This window comes from Camelus dromedarius, chromosome 8 (genome assembly GCF_036321535.1).
Source record: "Camelus dromedarius isolate mCamDro1 chromosome 8, mCamDro1.pat, whole genome shotgun sequence".
Taxonomy (NCBI): domain Eukaryota; kingdom Metazoa; phylum Chordata; class Mammalia; order Artiodactyla; family Camelidae; genus Camelus; species Camelus dromedarius.
The window spans coordinates 3,036,416-3,055,967 of record NC_087443.1 but is presented as its reverse complement, the minus strand read 5'-3'; the positions used below and the strand labels follow the sequence as shown (position 1 = coordinate 3,055,967).

Here is a 19,552-nt window from a genome sequence, read left to right as displayed (position 1 = left end):
GGTGGCCTGTAATGCATGTGGTCACACATCTCTGTACCGCTGGCACTTTACTGTCCCCGTCACGAGAACAGTCGCGGGTGCGAGATGCAGGTGGGAGGCCGGGAGACTCACCTCACGATGGGCTTGTTTGACTTAGGAAATGTAATTTCCCGCACAGGCTTTAGGTCCCACGTGCTCCACAACCTGGAGGGAGAAGAGAGGCGTCACCTGACTCTGCAAACTAAAATTCCCTTCACTAAGGAGCCCTGCGTGTTTGTTCCCGTGTTACAGAGCATCTGCAAGGCAACACAGCGAACACTTACCCACAGTTACTTCTGGGACGTGTGCGGGTGGGCGTGGGAGTGAGTCAACTTAACTTTGTTTATTTTCATATTGTTGTTTTATAGTTAACAAACAATATAAAATCTCAAAAGTGCACTAACGCTTTCCTTATGATTTAGAAGTTAAACAGGAATAACTGAAGAGCCTAGATCTGAAGGCGATTTTAAATCTCTAAGCATCAAATGCTAACGTGCCTAGAGAGTGAAAGCGAACCTTCGAAACTGCCCTGTCCTTACGATCAAGAAGCGCACAGACGTCAGGCCTCCTCTTACCTCACGATTCCATTTTCTAATCCCCCGGCAATCACGTTGATGGATACTCCCTCAGGCTGGTTGGAGAAGGCGACAGAACAAATGAGCTCTCTGCAGTGGACATGTCCAACGAGGTCCCCGTTCACCGTCCAGAGTCGGAGGTCACTGCCTCCACCAGCTGAAACACCGTGGTCACCCACGGGTCACCAGAGAGGAGGGTGCAGAGCCCGCTACGCGGGGCCCTGCGGCGCCTCCCTGAGGCCAGCTTGTCTGTCTGAGTGACCAAGTTTACAGACCACTCATGACTGAAGACTGTGTAAATGTGTTACTACATCATGAGCCACACAGAGTTTGCATATTTGTCTAGAGATGACGCCCAGTGAGAAACATAAAAGTAAAACATTCACCTACAGTGCAGAGCCACGAGGGAAATGAACCACGAGTCCTTCTGTGGTCACAGTGTTTCAGCACACGAACTGCCAAATCTGAAGCTGAAAGTACCTGGAAAGCTAAACAGTCCCCACAGAGAACACGCTCTGAAACCACCTATGCATGACTTAAAGGGTTTCTGGAGAAAAAGACAGCTACAGGAAAAGCTGAGTTAAAAACTAATTCTTAGAAAATGAGAGAAATCTAATTCTTCAGAATGTCCAAGTTTGAATCTTGTAAATCAATGTCTTATTAAACAAATTCTTTCTTTTCAAAGAGCACGAGTGACCAGACCTTTTGTAGTTTTCCAGGGGGCGGAGGACGTAGTAAGCGCTTGCCAGCCTCTGCAAACTGGGGCTGGTGGTCTGGGGGCCCACGGAGATGTGTGTGCCCAGCCTCCTTTGGAGAAATACTCTCATGCTGATGAAGAGAGAGCTTAAGAGGCGTGATGAAGCTTGGATGACACAATGTGTTAACTCCACTTAATTTATCTCTCCGTTAGAACTAACATAAAATAGAGAACTTATTTCTCTCTTTTATTAAGGCAATGAAAAGATTTCATATTTTATAGAAAAGAAATAAATATTGCAAAGATTTCTTTATCTAAAGACATGCTAAAGACCTTTGAATATCACAAACCAAAACGCCTGGTGCGTTGCAGCGTTAATTCACAATAGCCAGAAGACACAATCTCAGCAGATGAATGGATGAACAAAATGTGGTAAATCTATACAATGGAATATTACTCAGCCATAAAAAGCAATGAAGTTCTGACACAGGCTACAACATGGATGAATCTTAAAAATGTTATGCTAAGTGAAATAAGCTAGACACAAAAGGACAAATATCATACGATTTCACTTATGTGAAATATCTAGACTAGGCAAATCCAAATTCACAGAGATAGAAAACAGAACAGAGGTTACCAGGATCCGCTGGGGAGGGAGGAACAGGGACTTACGGTCACAGAGTTTCTGTGTGGGGTGATGAAAAGTTTTTGAAATAGACAGTGGTGAGGGTTGCACAGCACTATGAAGGTAATAATGCCACTGAATTTTAAATGGTTTAGAGGGCAGTTTTTATATTACATACATTTTACACCCCCCCCCCCCAAGATGAAAAATGCCCAGGGGTCTCCTTTCCATGGTAGAAGACTGATTAGGAGAGATTATCCAAATAAAGCATCAAGACACAGAGACTCAATATGCTAAAGAAATACAATTATAGACCAGATAAACTCATCTTCTACATGAATAGACTGTATTTCACTCTTTCTTTTGACTTTAATATCTAATAACAGATTTTTAAAAATATATAAAGTAACCAGATATGTACTAGAAAGTTTAGAAGGCTTATTAAAGTCACTGGATACATGTCCATAAAAGACACCGATGCAGGGCTGGGTAACTGCAAGGCACAGCTACCGCATGGCTTAGTCCTTCAGGGCAGAAAGTCTCAGTGTGGCCCTGGACTCTGTGAAGCAGGGTATGGAACTTCACAGGCAAAGAATGACCCTAGCAGGTCCCCCAGAAACTTGGTCTACCACAAAACCAAGTGACTACTCATGTGCCTAAGATTGTGAATATTAAAAAAATTTAGTAAAATAAAATCAAATCAAGGCCCTTACCCAATACCAGACTGTCTTCATGTATAATTTAGCACATCAATCAAAAGTCAGCAAGTTGGGCATTCCTGAGAAAAATCCTTATTCTTCCTGTACATCTTCCTCAAAATTAAAATAAATGAGAGAACCACCCCCCTGCTCTGACCCAGAGATGACTGTGTTAACTTTATGATGCCACTGGCAGTGCAAGGCCAGGCTGTGGACCCTGGCTGAAATGCATGCGTTTTGATACAGTGGCAGAATGATTCTAAAAAAACACAGGAGCCATCCATGGCAACACTTACACACTTTAATACATTCCACAACTTATCACTATAAAAGCCACAGCCCGTGGTGAGCACTGGGAGACCAGGACCAGGAGCAGTGAGCCTGCCAGTGAGCTTCAGCCCCAGCCCAGGCACTTCTGAGGTCATATATGTGCACACACACACGCACACGCACACGCACACATATGTGTATTTATTTAAAATTCTGCTTTTAAGGTTATTGGATGGTTCTCACTAAAGAGCCAAGGCATTCGGTTGGCTACGTCTGCTAATCTCCTTCGCTTCTTGGACCACAGGAATCGGGGAGTGAGCTCTAGTCTGGGTCCCTAAAATACACTCTGTCCTCTTTCTTAAAAAGCCATTATTTTCATTATGTTCTCTACATACCAAGTGCTCTTTACGACTCCTCTTCTATATGTACCAAGAGGCCTCAGACGAGCTGAGAAGGCCTTTTTGTTCAAACTGGAAGGAAAGTTCCAGCCACTTCTCTGTCACACTGTGCGCTACCTGGGGACACCTGAGTGCCCTACTAGGGAGCTGGTAATCGCAAACATAAGCAGTTTGGTTTCTTGTTCCCATGACTAGCTGATAGAATGTCACAGACATAAATCACTACTGGCAGCCAGAAAGTAATTAACTTTACAAAATTCAGCTCCCTAGGGATCAGCCCTAACTTCCAAATGTTGCCAACACAAGGAGGCAGAGAACTGCATGTAAATAACCACTGCAGCACTTCCCCAGACCCGCCTTGACGTGACACACTGCAAGCTGCTAACGTGCACCTCAAGGGGGAACGGCCAGCTGGGTCGCCAAGCACCCGCCCACACTCGTGGTGCCCAAGTCAACTCTCTCCCTCCTCAGTTATGATGATTAGGAAATAAAAATGTTTTCACGTCATTATTTTATGACTGGGGGCTGAGACTGGCAAGTACTTCACGTCTGAAATCTTTAAGCATGACTGGAGATATGCCTTTTCCTGAATACAAGAATGAATGAATGTTGTGTACAAACAATGAAACTCTGAGAGGCGTCCGTGGGACAGCAAAACACATAAATATCTGGACCTCGCTCCAGGCCCCTGGCATGGAGCTCCTGGAACCCTGGTGAATTTACTGTCTTTTGTATGCTAATGAGTTGACTCCTGCGGGGAGGCCCAAGACAGCTTTAGGACAGAAGCTGGGTACCAAAAAACCAACCCCAAGATGACTGAGTTAGAACTTACAGCCCCTCCCACCCTGGGGAGGGGAGGGGGCTGGCGGGTGAGCTCAGGTCCCAGTGGCCGATGATGTGATCTACCAGGACACATAGTGGGACCTCAGAAAAACCGCTAAACAGCGTGAGGAGAGCTTCCAGGCTGGGGGGGGGGGTGGAGCACATTCACATCCTAAGAGGGTGGTGCACTCTGACCCTACGTGGACAGACCCTTCAGATCTCCCCCAAGTACCTTTCCATCTGGGTGTTCGTTTCTATCCTTTATAATAAGCTATATTCGTAAGTAGAGTGTTTTATTGAATTTTGTGAGTCATTCTAGAGAATTACTGAACCTGCTCAGGGGTCTTGGGATCCCTAAATTTGCTAGCTTCAACTAGTTAAAGTAAGAATTGAATTGCATCGTTGGACACCCAGTTGGTATCACAGAAACGGAGAACTGTCTGGTGTCTGGAAAGACCACACGTTTGGTGTCAGGGAAAAACAGTAACAGAAACGCAAGCAAAGGACAGAAGACCGGCAGCTGTAGGCGTGTCACAGACAGTCTGAACTCAGTGGGCAGAAAGAAAGGTTTTCAGAGAATCCTTTCAATTAATAGAAGTGAAAACAGAAAATTCATGAACTTTTCAACTGTTCTTTCCCGCTGGATGCATCAAGCTTTTTAATGTGTATAAACGAAAAAAACCAAAAACCCCAAAGCAAGAGCTTCGATTGGGAGACACGTCTTTGCCACGTAGACTGCAGGGAAATCACGCCTCCGCTAGGTGCCCTGTGCTGCGCTCTCAGGACCCAGGAGACGTAAACTCAGAGTCCATCCCCAGCTGACGCTGGTCATCTACTCAGGAGGAAGGTGGCAAAGCTAGTACTTAAAAAGCAGAAGCAAAGAAGGACAGGAAAACAAAACCCAAGAAAACCCAGATAATTACGTGGCAATAGTTCCCGTGACTTTGATGTGCTTGAACGCAGTCTCACATGTACCAGAAAAAGAGCTGCATTACGACAGTGCCGACTTTTGCAGAGGGCGACACCCAAGCTGACGAGCTCAGCCCTCGGCCTTCCCGGACTTGGACACACACTTGCGCTACCACCTACGCCTTCAGGTCTGGCCGGGGTCCGAGCGAGGCAGCGCCACGCTCAGCCTGTGATGCTTACCAGCAGGCCAAGTGCACTGCCAGCGCCACCACCCCCTGCTGCGGTTTTGGGGCCTGCTCACCTGAGTCACACACGGTGGCTATGTCACCTGTGGTTTCACTGGCAGAGACGGCAGTGACGGGGCTTTTGTGTCCTGCCAGACTTTGTACGTAGCACAACCTGAAAGACCAAGGACATGAATCTGCGTATCGCTACGGAGCAGGACCCCGTGGGCCTTCCTGGGGCAGACCCCTCCCTCGTATCCTCTGCCCTAGCTGTCTCTGAAGTTCCTAGATGACAGTGTCTGAGGCACATTCCTGAGCTGTCTTACAGATGCGAAATCCCCACCGAAAGGGAGAAATTAACTAGCTGATGACCATGAGCTTGTAGCCCCCAGACCTCCTGGAGCCTAAGGATTGATGGCGTGAACCCATGCCCCCGCCCTGTGACCTCACCATCCCCCAACCAGAGGACTGTGCACGAGCTGATCACACACCCTGACCCCCCTCCCTCACCTGGCCTTTAAAAACGCTTTGCGGACACCGATCGATCGGGGAGTTCAGGACTTTGTGCACTAGCTGTCCTGGACTCCTTGCTTGGCTCCTGAAATAAACGCTGCACTTTGCTTCACCACAACCCTGTGTCAGTAGATTGGTTTTACTGTGAGTGGGCGAGCGGACCCAAGATTCAGTTCGGTAACAATATGATCATTAAATATAATTATATTCTCTTATTTGTATAATTTTTTTCCTCAGTGTATATGTGCCTATTATTTAAAGGGAATTCCTGACTACATTCCTAACTGATCTTTTAATTCATTAAGCTTATAAAGGTGAAGTCTGAATATCACACTTAAAGCTGTTACAAGGCAGAGCGATCACGCTGGTGCCTCTGTGTCTGGCGTGTGAACGGCGACACCAAGGCAACACCAAGGCGGGGCGCGGCCATACCTGTTCAGGTCCCATATGATGCAGGTTCCATCTCTGCTTACACTTATCATTATACTATACGGCTTGCACACACATAAGCTGGTTATCTCTTCTGTGTGCCCATAGAGATGTACCTGAGACTCCATTTCTATCTCCGAGGGCTGAAATAAAAGAATTAACTGTAAGACAAAAACCACAGCAAAAGGAGTCCTAACATTGTATCTCAAACATAAAACAACCTAAGTGACTCTTCTCAAAAGTATCGGTTTTCAACCAAGCTCAATGGTTTCTAAAGAGTAAAACTAGTTAAACATTAACCTTTTTTTAATTGACCATAATTTCATCAACTAATATGCTTTTCATTTTTGTCTGTTCTTATCCAGTCTCTGGCCAAACACACACGTATTTCTACAGCTGTGGTGACTGCCATGCAAACAACTTTCTATTCTGTATCTTACACAATCTCCCATAAGCGTTTCCCACTCCTAACCATTCTTCAAGATGATTTTTAAGTGTCATAATTTTCTATATAGTTAGTATGTCATAATTTACTCGAGCATCCTTTATTGATAGGCATTTAAAATTGTTCTGAATTTTTTCAAAACTGGATACCATCAGTAAATCCTTCATGAACACAAGTCTGTTCCTCCTCTAAACCACTTCTTTAGAACAAACTTTCAGAATCCTACTAGTGGATCAGTGAACATTAATACCTTTGTAGTTCTTTTTTTTGTGTATATGGAGTAGCGCAGTCAGGTTACAATGTTGTGTCAGTTTAGTACTTTTGTGGCTCTGGACGGTGCGCTGCTCAGGGCGCTGCGCCAATGCGGGGCGCCGCCGAGGGCGCTGTGTTCCCCGTCACGCAGCAGCAGTGCTCTTCTAGGTCGCAGGCTGCAAGCTGCTGCCCCGAGGTCCACACTGGCTCACAGAGGCCAGATGTCCATGCACAGTCTGACCCTTCTTTTCATTAGGTAGCCGTTTATTGTCATAAAGTATTTCAGTCCTTCACTTCAGCGAATGTAGAACAGTAGGAAGGAGACGTGTAGCCAAAAGCTGCATCCTGACCACTCAGTTAAACTGCTCCTAACGTTATACGATCAGCTTATTTTTTGAAATAAAGAAAACGTTAAACATCACAGTTTGTACGGTTTTACAGCCTGTTTCCCCTCCCTTGTCAGAGCTACTATTGCTCTGAATCTGCGTTTGTTTCCCATGCATGCAGCACTTAGGTTCTACCACGTATTACTACGACAACAGACAACGCGCTACATTGTTCTTCATGTCGATACACCTCATAAATGTGGTATTGCTCGTCAGGGACCTGCTGCATCTGGCCCTTTTGTTTACCGTTGTTTCTGAAACATCAGCGCTGACTTATTAGCTGCAGCGCATCTTACTTTAAGTGCCTTATACGTCAGTGTTTTATTCACATAAAAATACATATTTTATATTCAAAGACTCAAATGACCAGGCAACACCAGGCTCACAGTTTTCCTTCGACAACTGGCTTGAGCTGTGTGCCAGTGGCTTCTGTTTAGCTGGGGCACGTGACCTTCACCTGAACACAATCGCAGCAACTGGATGGCTCTGAGCAGGGCAAGGGTCCTGGTCTGGGCCCCTTCTGGCTCTTTGTGGCCCTCTCCACAGGGCCGTGGGGTGGGCTAAGCACTCGTTCAGACCATGCTTCAGGGAGCCCTGGGACCCAGGAATTCCCTGCCCAAAGAGGCCTGAGTCCCTTCCCTTCTCTGCTTGGACCCTGTAGCATTTGAGTTTGTGCCTCGACTCTCATTCTAAACCTTTGAAGATTTCCCAAGTTTTAAATGGCAATCATGTTGCTTTAAATTACATTTCTCTTATTATAACTAAGTTTAACTTTTCACATATTCATTGTCTTGTCTGTAAATTTGTGTGCTTGGTTTTATTGTATTTGTTATTGCATTTAAAAAATTATTTGTCGGAATTCCTTTATTTGTGGAATAGAATGCACGTGACTGTTTCTGCTGGGAGACTTGGGGCACCATCCTGGTCTAGGGCCGCCTTCCCAAGGGTCAGGTCCTGAGGGTCCTGACCACCTGGGGAATCCCAATCCAGGCTGCAGTTCCAGGCAAGAGCTGGTCCCGTCTGACGCACCCCTACTCTTGGGGACCTCACTTTGGGGACAAGCCTTTTGGAGAAGGGCCTCCTTGGGACCCCCCAGCTTGCTCTGTCCCCTTGGTATTGTTTTCCATTCCTCTCACAAGAGGCTGTCCAAGGGCAGTGTCAATATTCTAGGATTGGCAAATGCCATCAAGGCTAAAGCTCCCTCCCAGTTTATTTAAAAACAAACAAACAAAAATATATGTGTGTGTGTGTGTACGTGTATTTTTTTAACTTCATGACCACGAATAATACTTATGGGATGATCGCAGGACAGGCACCTACAGTGGTTGTTGAAATTTTACAGATTGTGCTCTTTAAAATGACCCAAGCGTTAGTGTTACTGGATGACTCCCTGATGGATCAAACAATAATCTCTGTGGGCAGAACTGGAGTCTGTGCTGGCCTGTTTTTTTTAAGATGTTCCTGAATGATGTAATACTAGCTTGGATAAGCTGCATACATATTGTCCCACCACCATCAGCACAAAGAACAGAAATACAGGTGTTCATGGGTATGAAGGTGATGTGGCCACACTATTCAATTAGTGAAGAAATGACTCAAGAGCAACTGTTTCTTATTGAAATTCAGTTGATTTACAATGCTGTGTTAACTTCCGGTGTGCAGCACAGTGATTCAGTTATACACACGTACATATACTGGTCTCATTATAGGCCGTTACACGGTGTTGAATGCAGCTCCCTGTGCTGTGCGGTAGGACCTTGTTGCTTATGTGTTTGATACACAGTAGTTAGTAAGATCGACTATTTTAAAATCAGTTACCCCTTTTAGAAGATGTTATTCTCCAACACATAAATGGCTTACAGATAACGATTCCTTGTAACTTGTCAACTCACTCACATTCCGTTTGTAGAATGCATTTTAGAAGACTAACGTGGGAGACTCAACAGGAACACACGATGCCCCAAATGAGGTGCACTTCACTAGCTCTGGGAGGTATTTCATAAGCCCTCCTCGGAAGTATTTTCAAGCAGCAATCATTTTGGTCATATCCTGCCTGGCACTTGGGAGCTGAGACCAGCACGGTGAGAGCACAGACACTTCAGAAGCACGGCTCTCAGTGCGTTGGGAGAGTGGAGTCCTGCGAACGTGAGGCGCTTGCTGCTGACCCCACAGGCACAGGGTCACACCTGCAGCTTCAGAGGCCCCCAGGTGATGAGATGGTCCCCAAGAGAAAGCAGCAGCGACATCTACAAAGACCAGGTGAGCCTCCCTCGGACCACACAAGGACAGAGCCACACAGCCAGGACGCACTTTTGGACACAGTTTAAATAGCAACTGTTCACCTCATGACCTGATGACCCAGTGGTATTAATACTTAGGAGAAAAAGAGCACTCTTATAAATAAACTGAAAAATCTACTTTCAGCCAAATAGATAATTGAGGAAAGGTAAGTGACATAAGGCTTCACAAGCCTCCAGTAACTTCAAAGTAAAAGAAGCCTATGTCTTACTGCGTTCAAACGACAGTCACTATCCCGATCTGCTATTTCAAAGCCATGACGTGGTGCAGCGTGACCTGCACACATGAGGGGACACGTGCTGAGCACAAGTGATGAGAATGCACTTGCTGGGGAAGGGGGAGGGATAAACTGGGAGTTCAGGATTAGCAGATACACACTACTGTATACAAAATAAACAAGATTCTACTGTTTAGCATAAGGAACTATATTCAATAGCCTGTAATAGCCTACAATGAAAAAGAATATGAAAAAGAATGTATATGTGTATCACTGGATCACTATGCTGTACACCAGAAACTAACACAACATTGTAAATCAACTATACTTCAGTAAAACAAAATTAAAAAAAGAATACATTTGTAGGAAAGAGGAAACAGAAGGGTGAGCTCAAAAGGTGAAAGGTGGTGGCAGCAGTTAATATGAGAGACGTTATAAAATTAACATCCACTTCAGGCCGTTGGGAGTTAAAAGGAGGAAACGGGAGACGTTCCAAGGTTAAGGCACTTCTCCGCTCAGACCTCGAGCGTTCTTCTCAGTGTCGTGTGCGTCTGAGAACCGCACTCAGCCCGCTGCCCTGCCACCCTCCCCAGCACGTTGCACTCTAAGCACCTGCCGCTCCCCAAGTCCCAGCCTCTGATTCCGGGTTGGTTTGCTTTGCTGAAGCACTCGTTCCTCTTTTCTCCACTTAGTAAACTGACCTTCTAAGATCCAGCTCAAGTGCGCCTTCCAGGCTCCCTGACATAGGCTGGCGCCTCTTCTGTTCTCTGTGACCCCTCCCTAAAGCACGCCCTTCATGGTCCTGCCCACCCAGGGCCCTCAGCCTGGCCCACGTCCCCGCCACACCCCGCCCTCCGGCCACCACCCCTCACGAGCATTTCTCCTGGCCGGCAGTGATCTCCTTCAATTGCTGACGGGAGCACAGTACCCCTGCTTAGAACATTTTAATGGCTCCTTCGACTAAGTGACAGAGACAATGCTATGGTCACATTTATACCCCCAGGATTGTGGCAAAGAACCTAACAAGGGCTTAAAAGGGAATAAACTTGGACAGAGAAGTAAAGAGCTAGCATCAGCCATGCTAGGTGTGCAGGCCTCACCCAGTAAGACGTGTTTCATAAAATAATGGAGAAAACCTAATGAAAAAAAGCCCGGAGAACGCTCCAGCCTTGAATGATCGTCACTGAGGGACCACCCTGGACCCGCCACGGATCCACAGCCACAGACAGCTGGCTCGAGGAAGGAACGGCAGCAAATTACAAGTGCTGCATACTGTCTTCTTCACCGAGCTGTTTTAGCAATTTAACTCTTAAATCCTAAAGATTCCGCGAATAGCCGAAAAAATTTCTTCCAGTAATTGGTAGAAATCAAGACAAGCTACTTGGACTTTGCCGCCACTGAACTCACCCAGAGACCACGGGGACACGGGGTGCGGCGCGGCGCGCTCTCGCTTCCCAGCCTCACAGGCTCCCGCGCATCCAGGCCGCCACCGAGGACACAGGCCGGCATGCGTCAACACGGCGTCAAAAAGCCCAACGCGACACGGACGAAAACTCAAAATACTATGTCCCTGACACCAGACACTAAGGCCGTTACAGTCATTCTCAAGATTTTTCGTGATCCCAATCAACCAAAAACTGACGAGGTAAATACGTGATCTTTCACATTTTACAGCTTATGTGGAGAAGAGATTAAAGTACAAAAACTTTAAGTTAATCTTATACTTAAAAATTATACTTCATAAAGGATTTCTTCCCCTCACCGACATGGAAACCCCACACAAGCCCAGGACCTACCGTGCCACTGGTAAACCTGTTGGTGTAGGCTGTGATGACGCCACACTTGCTCCCGGTAAACAGCTGGCAACTGTCAGGCACCCACGCACAACTAGTCACCTTGAACAAGGACAAACCAAAGATTATTGTGTTTAAAAAGCATGAGAAATGCTACAAGTTTTTCTATTATTTTAAAAATATACGATCACAAAATTTAAGGTAAACCTTTGAAGTGATTAGAATGATGCAAGATAGAATAATATCCTGTAACTTTAAGATGTCTAAAAGCTGCTCCCACATTAAAATGTATTATAATGCACTGTCTGTGATTTTACATTTTCCTGCGTATACACACACACGGCCACTTCTTCCCCAGAAATTTAAACAAAACAGTCCAGGACCAGCCAGATGCAGGGCTGAGTGTGTGTGGGATGCATTTCACCCGATTTTTACACTTCTATTTCCTTGTTTTCGTCCTCTGTTTCTGTGGGGAAACAGGGTCCTTATAAATAGACGTATTGCTTCTAACAGCTCTAAAGATGACTCAGCAGGAGGAGGAGGAAAGACAAACGCAGAGAACAGAATCTGGGATTATAACCCCTCAGCCCCAACCGTGGAGACACTTGTCACGGTCAGCCAGACCCTCTGCCTGACCTGACAGTCCTCCTCAGCGCTGGCTGACCCCCAGCACCACGCCCGCGGCAGCTGCCCCCACCTGCTCTGCTCCCATGGCCCCTTCCAGCCCCACCTCTCCTGGTGGGGTCAGCAACACCCACACACCTCAATCCACCAAGAGGACGCTGGTCGTCAGCCACAGACCTCACCCTACCCCTTCTCTGTGCCTCAGACTGTCTCTTGTGGTCTCCCGATTTAGAGGAGAAGGCCCTCTGTCTTTAAGGCCAGCGCCCCTGCCCCCCGCTCCCAGTGTTTCTCAGAACGACTGCCACGTCTCTCTCAGAACTGCAAACTGTCTTTTGCTGGCTTCTCCCCTCCTGGCCCTACAAATGTGTTCAAGCGTCTGCCACCTTGAAAAATGAATGTCTTTGATCCTGACTCCTCTTATCTCTCAATAGATCATCAGAGTCCAATGGATCCAATTTTTTTTAGAGTTTCTTTCTTGAATGGTTTTAATTATTTGTAAAGATTGATGTTTCATAATTTTTATCCTTTCTTAAAGGTCTTCCAAAGAACAAGAAGAAAATGTACTTTTAAAAATATACAGAATAAAACTCATTCTGTCCTGCAACCACTATGTGGGACTACTGAACTCTTAGAAACCTAAGTTACAGCACAGGATTTTAACGTCTCATTTTTTCTCTATTTTGAAACGTTCTGCTATTTCGTCTTTCTAGGAATTACTTCATCACTACTCTTCAACTATCCCAGCTGTGCTAAAGCAAAACAGACAAAATAAGAAAACGGAAGAATGACGGGTCTCCCAGGAGGACAAGGTAGCGTGAAATAAACCGTCATCTCTGGCTTCCTCTCTGCACTGTGGAAGGAATGCTGTCATCTTCCGAGAAAGTGTAGGAGAAGACTGGAGACATCGTGTCTGTGGTCTGCTCTCAGCTGCCACTGGGCACAGCGGGGGGTTCAGAACTTTTCATTTTCCAGGGGAAACAGGAAAGAGAAGAAGGCTGACAGGCACATGCTTGGCAGTCACGAGAGCAGTCGGATTATCACGCAGTGTTTGCTAAAAATCTGGATCTGTTTTGCTAAACAACTGATGGCGGTACATTTTCATCTTTAACGATGTTTCTGTGACCAACTTTACATGACAGAAAAAATGTGCAGTGCTTAAATTTTCATTAAAATTTCTAATACGGTTGCTTTTCACCATCCTTTATTTTTACTTTTGTGAGTTTACTGTTAGGTCAGATAACACAAGGCGATGACCCTTACTGAAGGTTAAGCAAACAGTCACTACTCTCCTTTCTTTCACTACCAAGAAGGCCCCAAAGTAGCTGCCTCCAGCTCCAGAGTGCTCAGGGAATGGTGACGAGTGTCAGGAGTGTGAACAGGCACCGGGTGTTAAGGCAGGTAACAGACGTCAGAAATGGCAGCAGAACTTCCCGTGGAAAGAAGGGCAAAGAGAGAAGGTTTAACACACAGTTTAGTACCGGGAAAAGCTGTGGCAGCAGTGCGTGTGTGTGCATGTGTGTCCAGTGTTTTACAGTTTGCAGAGCACCTTCACAAGCACTGGAGGCACTTTTACAGCACCTGTATGAGCACGCAGTGGCAGGATGACTGGCCCAGTTTCCCAGAGGAGGCAAGCAGCTCAGGTCAGGAAAGGTTAAGTCACTTGCCAAAGGTGACCCAGTGAACAACAGACCACAGATCACAGGGCTTTAGTCAGGATGTCCAAATACCTGGTCCATTTAGGCAAAACCAGGTGTGGAAGGTGGCACTCTGGGCACTGAAAATGACACGGGGACAGAAGGCAAGTGGACGCTGAGAAGACAGCAACACTGACGTGTCCCAGCACCGGGCCCCCAGCCGGCGCTGGGTGGGAAGCACCAGCGCTGTCTCAGTGCGATGCTGGGCGGGCCCGGATCCTGGGGACACAGGCAGAAGGGCGGGAGCTAGGAAGTCTGAGAGCCCCGCAGACAAGGCGTACGCCCAGCCTCGTGACCGGGCCGGCTGCGGGACAGGGGAGACGGGCTGCTATTGGTCTGAGCCCTTAGGCGTCATGTTTAATTACGGTCAGAAAGCACGTCATAGAGCCGCTCACCTGATACTGCCGCGAGCCCTGGATGAAGCTTACTGGAGGCTCGCTCTGCTTGCTCTTCAGCCGCAGAATGTTGTCGGCGTAGCCCCAGCTCAGGATGGCCGACCACTGAATGTCAGTGCTGTTCATGCTTCTCACACCTCAGCAAGGGAAACAAAAGCACCGATGCCCGCTGCTTAGTTACTGCTGGACAGCCCAGCCCCGCGGCAGCTCGGAGGCTGGAGTTTACAAAGCAGAGCGCGGCCGTTCCAGCGCAAGACCATCTCTACACCCACGAGCGGGGCCGGTTTATGGGAGTTTAGTTCCTGTAACGCCAACGGGACCCTACGGGTGAAGTTCAGGCCGTGGCACTAGCGTGCCTCCGTCCGCTTCCTGGACACACCCAGACTCTGACGAGCCCCAAGCGCGCTCTGCGAGGAGGCAAAGGGCGAGCTAAGCGAGCACAGCTGCTGCGGGCCGCTGCGGGCGCGGGCTGTCGTGGGCAACGAGGCAGGCTGGCGTCACATCCAACACAGGTGAGTCCCTCACGCTAAGTGGTAACACCAGCCTTTTCTCTTCTGCTCCATAGAAATAAACTTCAATCCACTCTAATTTTTTTACAGGTAAGTTACTCACACTTGGGGTACGTTACGTATTGTAAGCAGTAACTTGTGACACACCTTACAGCCAACGGCAACATACCAGTGAGGATAAACCACTGATGCCACAGCTGTGATTAAACACCTTTACCTTACTTTGCTAGTTCACTGAACTTAGACAAAACAGTATGCAGCCTCTTTTCCTGCTAACAACTATAAAGGAAAGCACTCATTTCACGACAGAACCAAGAGTGAGTCTGCCACAGCCGGCCGGCACGCAGCGTTCCTGCTGGCACGGGTCGGGCACCCCTGCACTGGGGCGCTCCCTGCAGCGGGAGGCCGCGGGGGCCGAGGAGCACAGCACACAGGGCATGGTATGAAGCTGCACCAGGGTGGACCGCCCAGAGGCGTCTGGTCCCCTCGCTGGCACACAGCTGGCTGCAGCAGACGGGGGCCCCTACTCAGTCATTTCGGCGCCCGAAGCCTGTGCCTGGTAAGCAGGGAGGGTTCTTTTGCATTTAGTGACATGGTTAACTCAAAAGGTATTGCTGGAAAGGAAAACGTGGCTGGCCTCCCAGTGTGTGGGGGACACTTAGAAACGTGAGGAGGGCCTGGGACAAAACAGCAGCAGAGATGAGGGAAAACACTGAAATCTCATGAAAGATGGATACACCCAGAATGACTGTCATTGTGTTTTACCTTGTTCTTTACTGTACGTCATCAGAAGACAGAAGTTGCGTGACAAACCACAGATTGCTCTAGTGGGCAGGGCCTGGAGAAACCCAAATCTCTCCCCGTGGGGCTGGCTGAAGCAGACCACGGGCACCGGAGCACTTGGGGAGCCAACGTACTCCCCCCATTTCAAGCCTTTTATCCATGACAGAGGACTCTGAAAATAAAGAAAGTAAAAAGTACAATTAAAAAAACAGTAAATATAGAACTAATTAACTAATTAACTACTAACTTAATTCTAAACAAAGAGAAAGCAGCTTGATTATAAGCCCTTTGTGGAGAATTGTTGTATAATTTTTTGCTTCCCTCGTGCTCAGCGTATGGAGATACGTGTCCTGGTTACTGGACACAGTGAAGAATGAGACAAGGTGCCATGCCCCATGGCGTTGCGGCTATCTGGGGAGGGGCAGACAAATAAACAAACAAACATGCATCCAAGATGTCAGGTGGTGAAGGAAGAGAGTGACAAAGCTGCTGTTTTAGAGGTGGGGTCAGGGAAGCCTCTCTGAGATGGTGTCTGGGCAGACACTGGGATGAAATGAGAGAGCAAACCAGGGCTATGTCTGGGGATGGGCCTTCCTGGTGGAGGCAGTGGTCTACACGCAGGCCTGGGGGGAGCGGGGCGGGTCCCAGGTTCCCACTGCGCTGCACAGACACGCTGCCCAGACCCTGCACATTCGCAGTGTTAAGTCAGCTGTGTAGCAGCAGCGAATGAGACAGCACTTGTGACTTTTCAGGGATGTACTATTACATTATTTTGACATGTTAAAATAGATTCTAGTGAAAAATGATGACCCCGGTAATGATCTTGACTAAAATGACTTATAAGGCTTCAAAACCGTAACAGTTAAATTGACAAGAAAACACAAAACAAAAAACTATAGCTTTCAACTATGAAACACAACGTTGGTGAATGGGTTCAACACTGTCTGTCATTATGATCTCTTAAATTCAGTTTTACTGGTTCTGTAAGTTTTGTTTGTATTTAACAGGTAAATCTGATATGTGTGAGCTCTGACCAGAAAGAGTTTACACCAGGTGTTCTGTTTGTGTGTGACGTTTAGTGTACTTAAGTAACACCACTGTAAGAAAGGACGGTCAGGACAAGGCTGTGAAACTGTCTTCTCTTACGGTGGGTCACGGATGAGCGCAGCCTCAGGTCTGCGCTGGTCTTCACCTCCAGGCTCCTTCACAACCTCTCTCCCCTTTCTTTTCATGTTCTGCCAACCCCTCTGCAAACCCTTATAACACTTTACAAGTCACAGGCTCCAATCTTATGCTGCCTTGATAATGAAGAATTTAGTTGAGGATTAGAATTCATTTTATTCTGAAGGTTTGCTTGCTTCATTTTTCATTTTCAGAGTAAACATTATACCTACTTCTATTTTAAGAGGCAATACTTTTTATCATTACAATCTAGCGGGGCCAAAAAATGTGTAAGAGTCCCCCTGAATTGTAAACCAGAACATTTACTCAGCTGGTTGGGACTTCTGGTGGCAGGCAACAGCGGGCGCAGGCGAGGCCTGTCTGCACTGGCTCACCCACGCTGACTGCTCTCCAGTCCGGGACGGCTCCTCCCTCTCATCTGCAGCCCCTGCGTGTCCCTGCCTCGTGAGGCTTTCCCGTAACCACCCTCAGGGAGCTGGCACTCTGACCCGAGCTCCCAAAGCACCCTCCCTCACGTCACTGAGGCAGCATTTACGACACACACCATCGCAGCTCAAGGGCGTGTCCGTGTTCACGGGCTGCGCATCCCTTTGGGCTGGGACCACGCTGCTCACTGCCTGGCCCCGAGAGCCTGGGGGCGGGACTGACATACTGGGAGCTGCACCAGCTTTTGCTGAACTCTACTGAAATCCAAGCGACATACCGGATAGGTGACCTCCTTGACCTGTTCTTTGGTTTCCCTGAACGCGAACTGCACTAACAGCCCCACGGCAGCAGGGAGCTCTCCTTCGATGCTGAGCCTGGACCCAGGCCTGCTGGCGTGTGCCGACTGGAACAGCTGACGAGGGGTCTGGCCGTAGGTTTTGATCATGGTTTCCAGCGCACGTCTCTGAACTGGATCTTCCACCGCAGAGACGTCCATCCCAAAGTACGTCTGCAGGGTGACAGAGAACAAGAAGCCGAGACGTGTGACCAGAACAAGACTGGCAATAACACCAAAGGGGAAACAACTGGCTCTGGTCTCTTGGCAATGGTCCACCCTTCTCTACTTCAGACGGAAAGGAGTTTTAAATGTTTTTGATCAGGTTAATAATCATTAATAGTCTCAAAGAGATCCGAGTAGGAATAATCAATGTTTCTCGGTAGATGAATGAAAATAATGTATCTTGATTGCCTGGTGCTAATTAGGTATGTTTATAAAATTGATTTTTTTTAACTTTTTTTATTGATTTGTAATCATTTTACAATGTTGTGTCAAATTCCAGTGTAGAGCACAACTTTTCAGTTATACATGAACATATATATATTCATTGTCACATTTTTTTCTCTGTGAGCTACCATAAGATCTTGTATATATTTCCCTGTGCTATACAGTATAATCTTGTTTATCTATTCTACATTTTGAAATCCCAGTCTATCCCTTCCCACCCCCACCCCCTTGGCAACCACAAGTTTGTATTCTATGTCTATGAGTCTGTTTCTGTTTTGTATTTATGTTTTGTTTGTTGTTTTTTTTTAACAGATGACTGGATAAAGAAGACATGGTATATTTATACAATGTAATACTATTCAGCCATAAGAACTGACAACATAACGCCATTTGCAGCAACATGGATGTTCCTGGAGAATGTCATTCTAAGTGAAGTAAGCCAGAAAGAGAAAGAAAAATACCATATGAGATCGCTCATATGTGGAATCTAAAAAAAAAAAAAAAAATTGATTTTAAATTAAAGAGAATATCATATAAGACCTCATTTATCTGCACCACAAAAGAAACCATCAACAAAGTGAAAAAGCAGCCAACCAAATGAGGGAAATTATTTGCACATTATATCTGATAAAGGGTTAATATCCAAAATATATAAAGAACTCTTTTAATTCAACAGTAAAAAAAGCAATCTGATTAAAAAGTGGGCAGAGGATCTGAATAGACATTTCCAAAGAAGACATCCAGACGGCCAACAGGTACATGAAACGGTGCTCAACATCACTCATCATCAGGAAAATGTAAACCAAAACCACAATGAGCTATCACCTCGCACCTGTTAGAACGGCCATTACCAAGAAGACAGGCGATAACGAGTGCTGGCGAGGATGTGAGAACAGGGAGTCCCTGTGCTCTGCTGGCAGGAGTGCAAACTGGTGCAGCCCTATGGAAACAGTGCAGCAGTTTCTCAAAAAATTAAAAATAGAAGTGCCACATGACCCAGCAATCCCACTTCTGGGTATTTAGCCGAAGAAAACAGTAACACTCGTTTGAGATGATATGTGCACCCCTGTGTTCACTGAGCTTTATTTACAAAAGCCAAGATACAGAGGCAACCTAAACGTGCATGGACGGAACGGATGAAAAAAATGTGGCATACAGATGCAATTGGAATATCACTCAGCCATAAACGAATGAAATCTCATGACAACATGGATGGACCCTGAAAGCATTATGCCAAGTGAAACAAGTCAGACAGAGAAAGAAAAACACCACACAAATAAGTACTATCTCATTTAAGTGCAGAATCTAAACAAACAAAAAACCAAGCTCACAGATGCAGAGAACAGGTTGGTGGTTGCCAGAGGTGAGGGCTGAGTGAAATGGGTTAAGGGGGCCAAAAGGTACAAAATTCCAGTTATAAAATAAGTCAGTCATGGGGATGTAATGTGTAGCTATTGACTATAGCTAATAACATCATACTGCATATTTGAAAGTTGCTAGGAGAATAAATCTTAAGTCTTCATCACAAGAAAAAAAACATTTTGTACCTATATATGGGGTGGATGTTAACTAGACTTCCTGTGCTG

At 46.5% G+C, this 19,552-nt stretch overlaps 1 protein-coding gene across 1 annotated transcript in view; it reads right to left on the bottom strand.

The window, feature by feature from the left end:
- The window catches only part of LYST (lysosomal trafficking regulator), a 159,518-nt gene that overhangs the window by 12,631 nt on the left and 127,335 nt on the right, over window positions 1-19,552 (bottom strand). The window contains exons 45-52 of the mRNA XM_064487841.1: window positions 17,460-17,690; window positions 15,557-15,746; window positions 14,283-14,419; window positions 11,573-11,671; window positions 6,182-6,321; window positions 5,314-5,411; window positions 594-750; window positions 112-183 (exon numbers count right to left, since the gene is read on the bottom strand). Coding sequence (XP_064343911.1) covers window positions 112-183; window positions 594-750; window positions 5,314-5,411; window positions 6,182-6,321; window positions 11,573-11,671; window positions 14,283-14,419; window positions 15,557-15,746; window positions 17,460-17,690 — 1,124 coding nt within the window. The remainder of the gene's footprint in view (window positions 1-111; window positions 184-593; window positions 751-5,313; window positions 5,412-6,181; window positions 6,322-11,572; window positions 11,672-14,282; window positions 14,420-15,556; window positions 15,747-17,459; window positions 17,691-19,552) is intronic.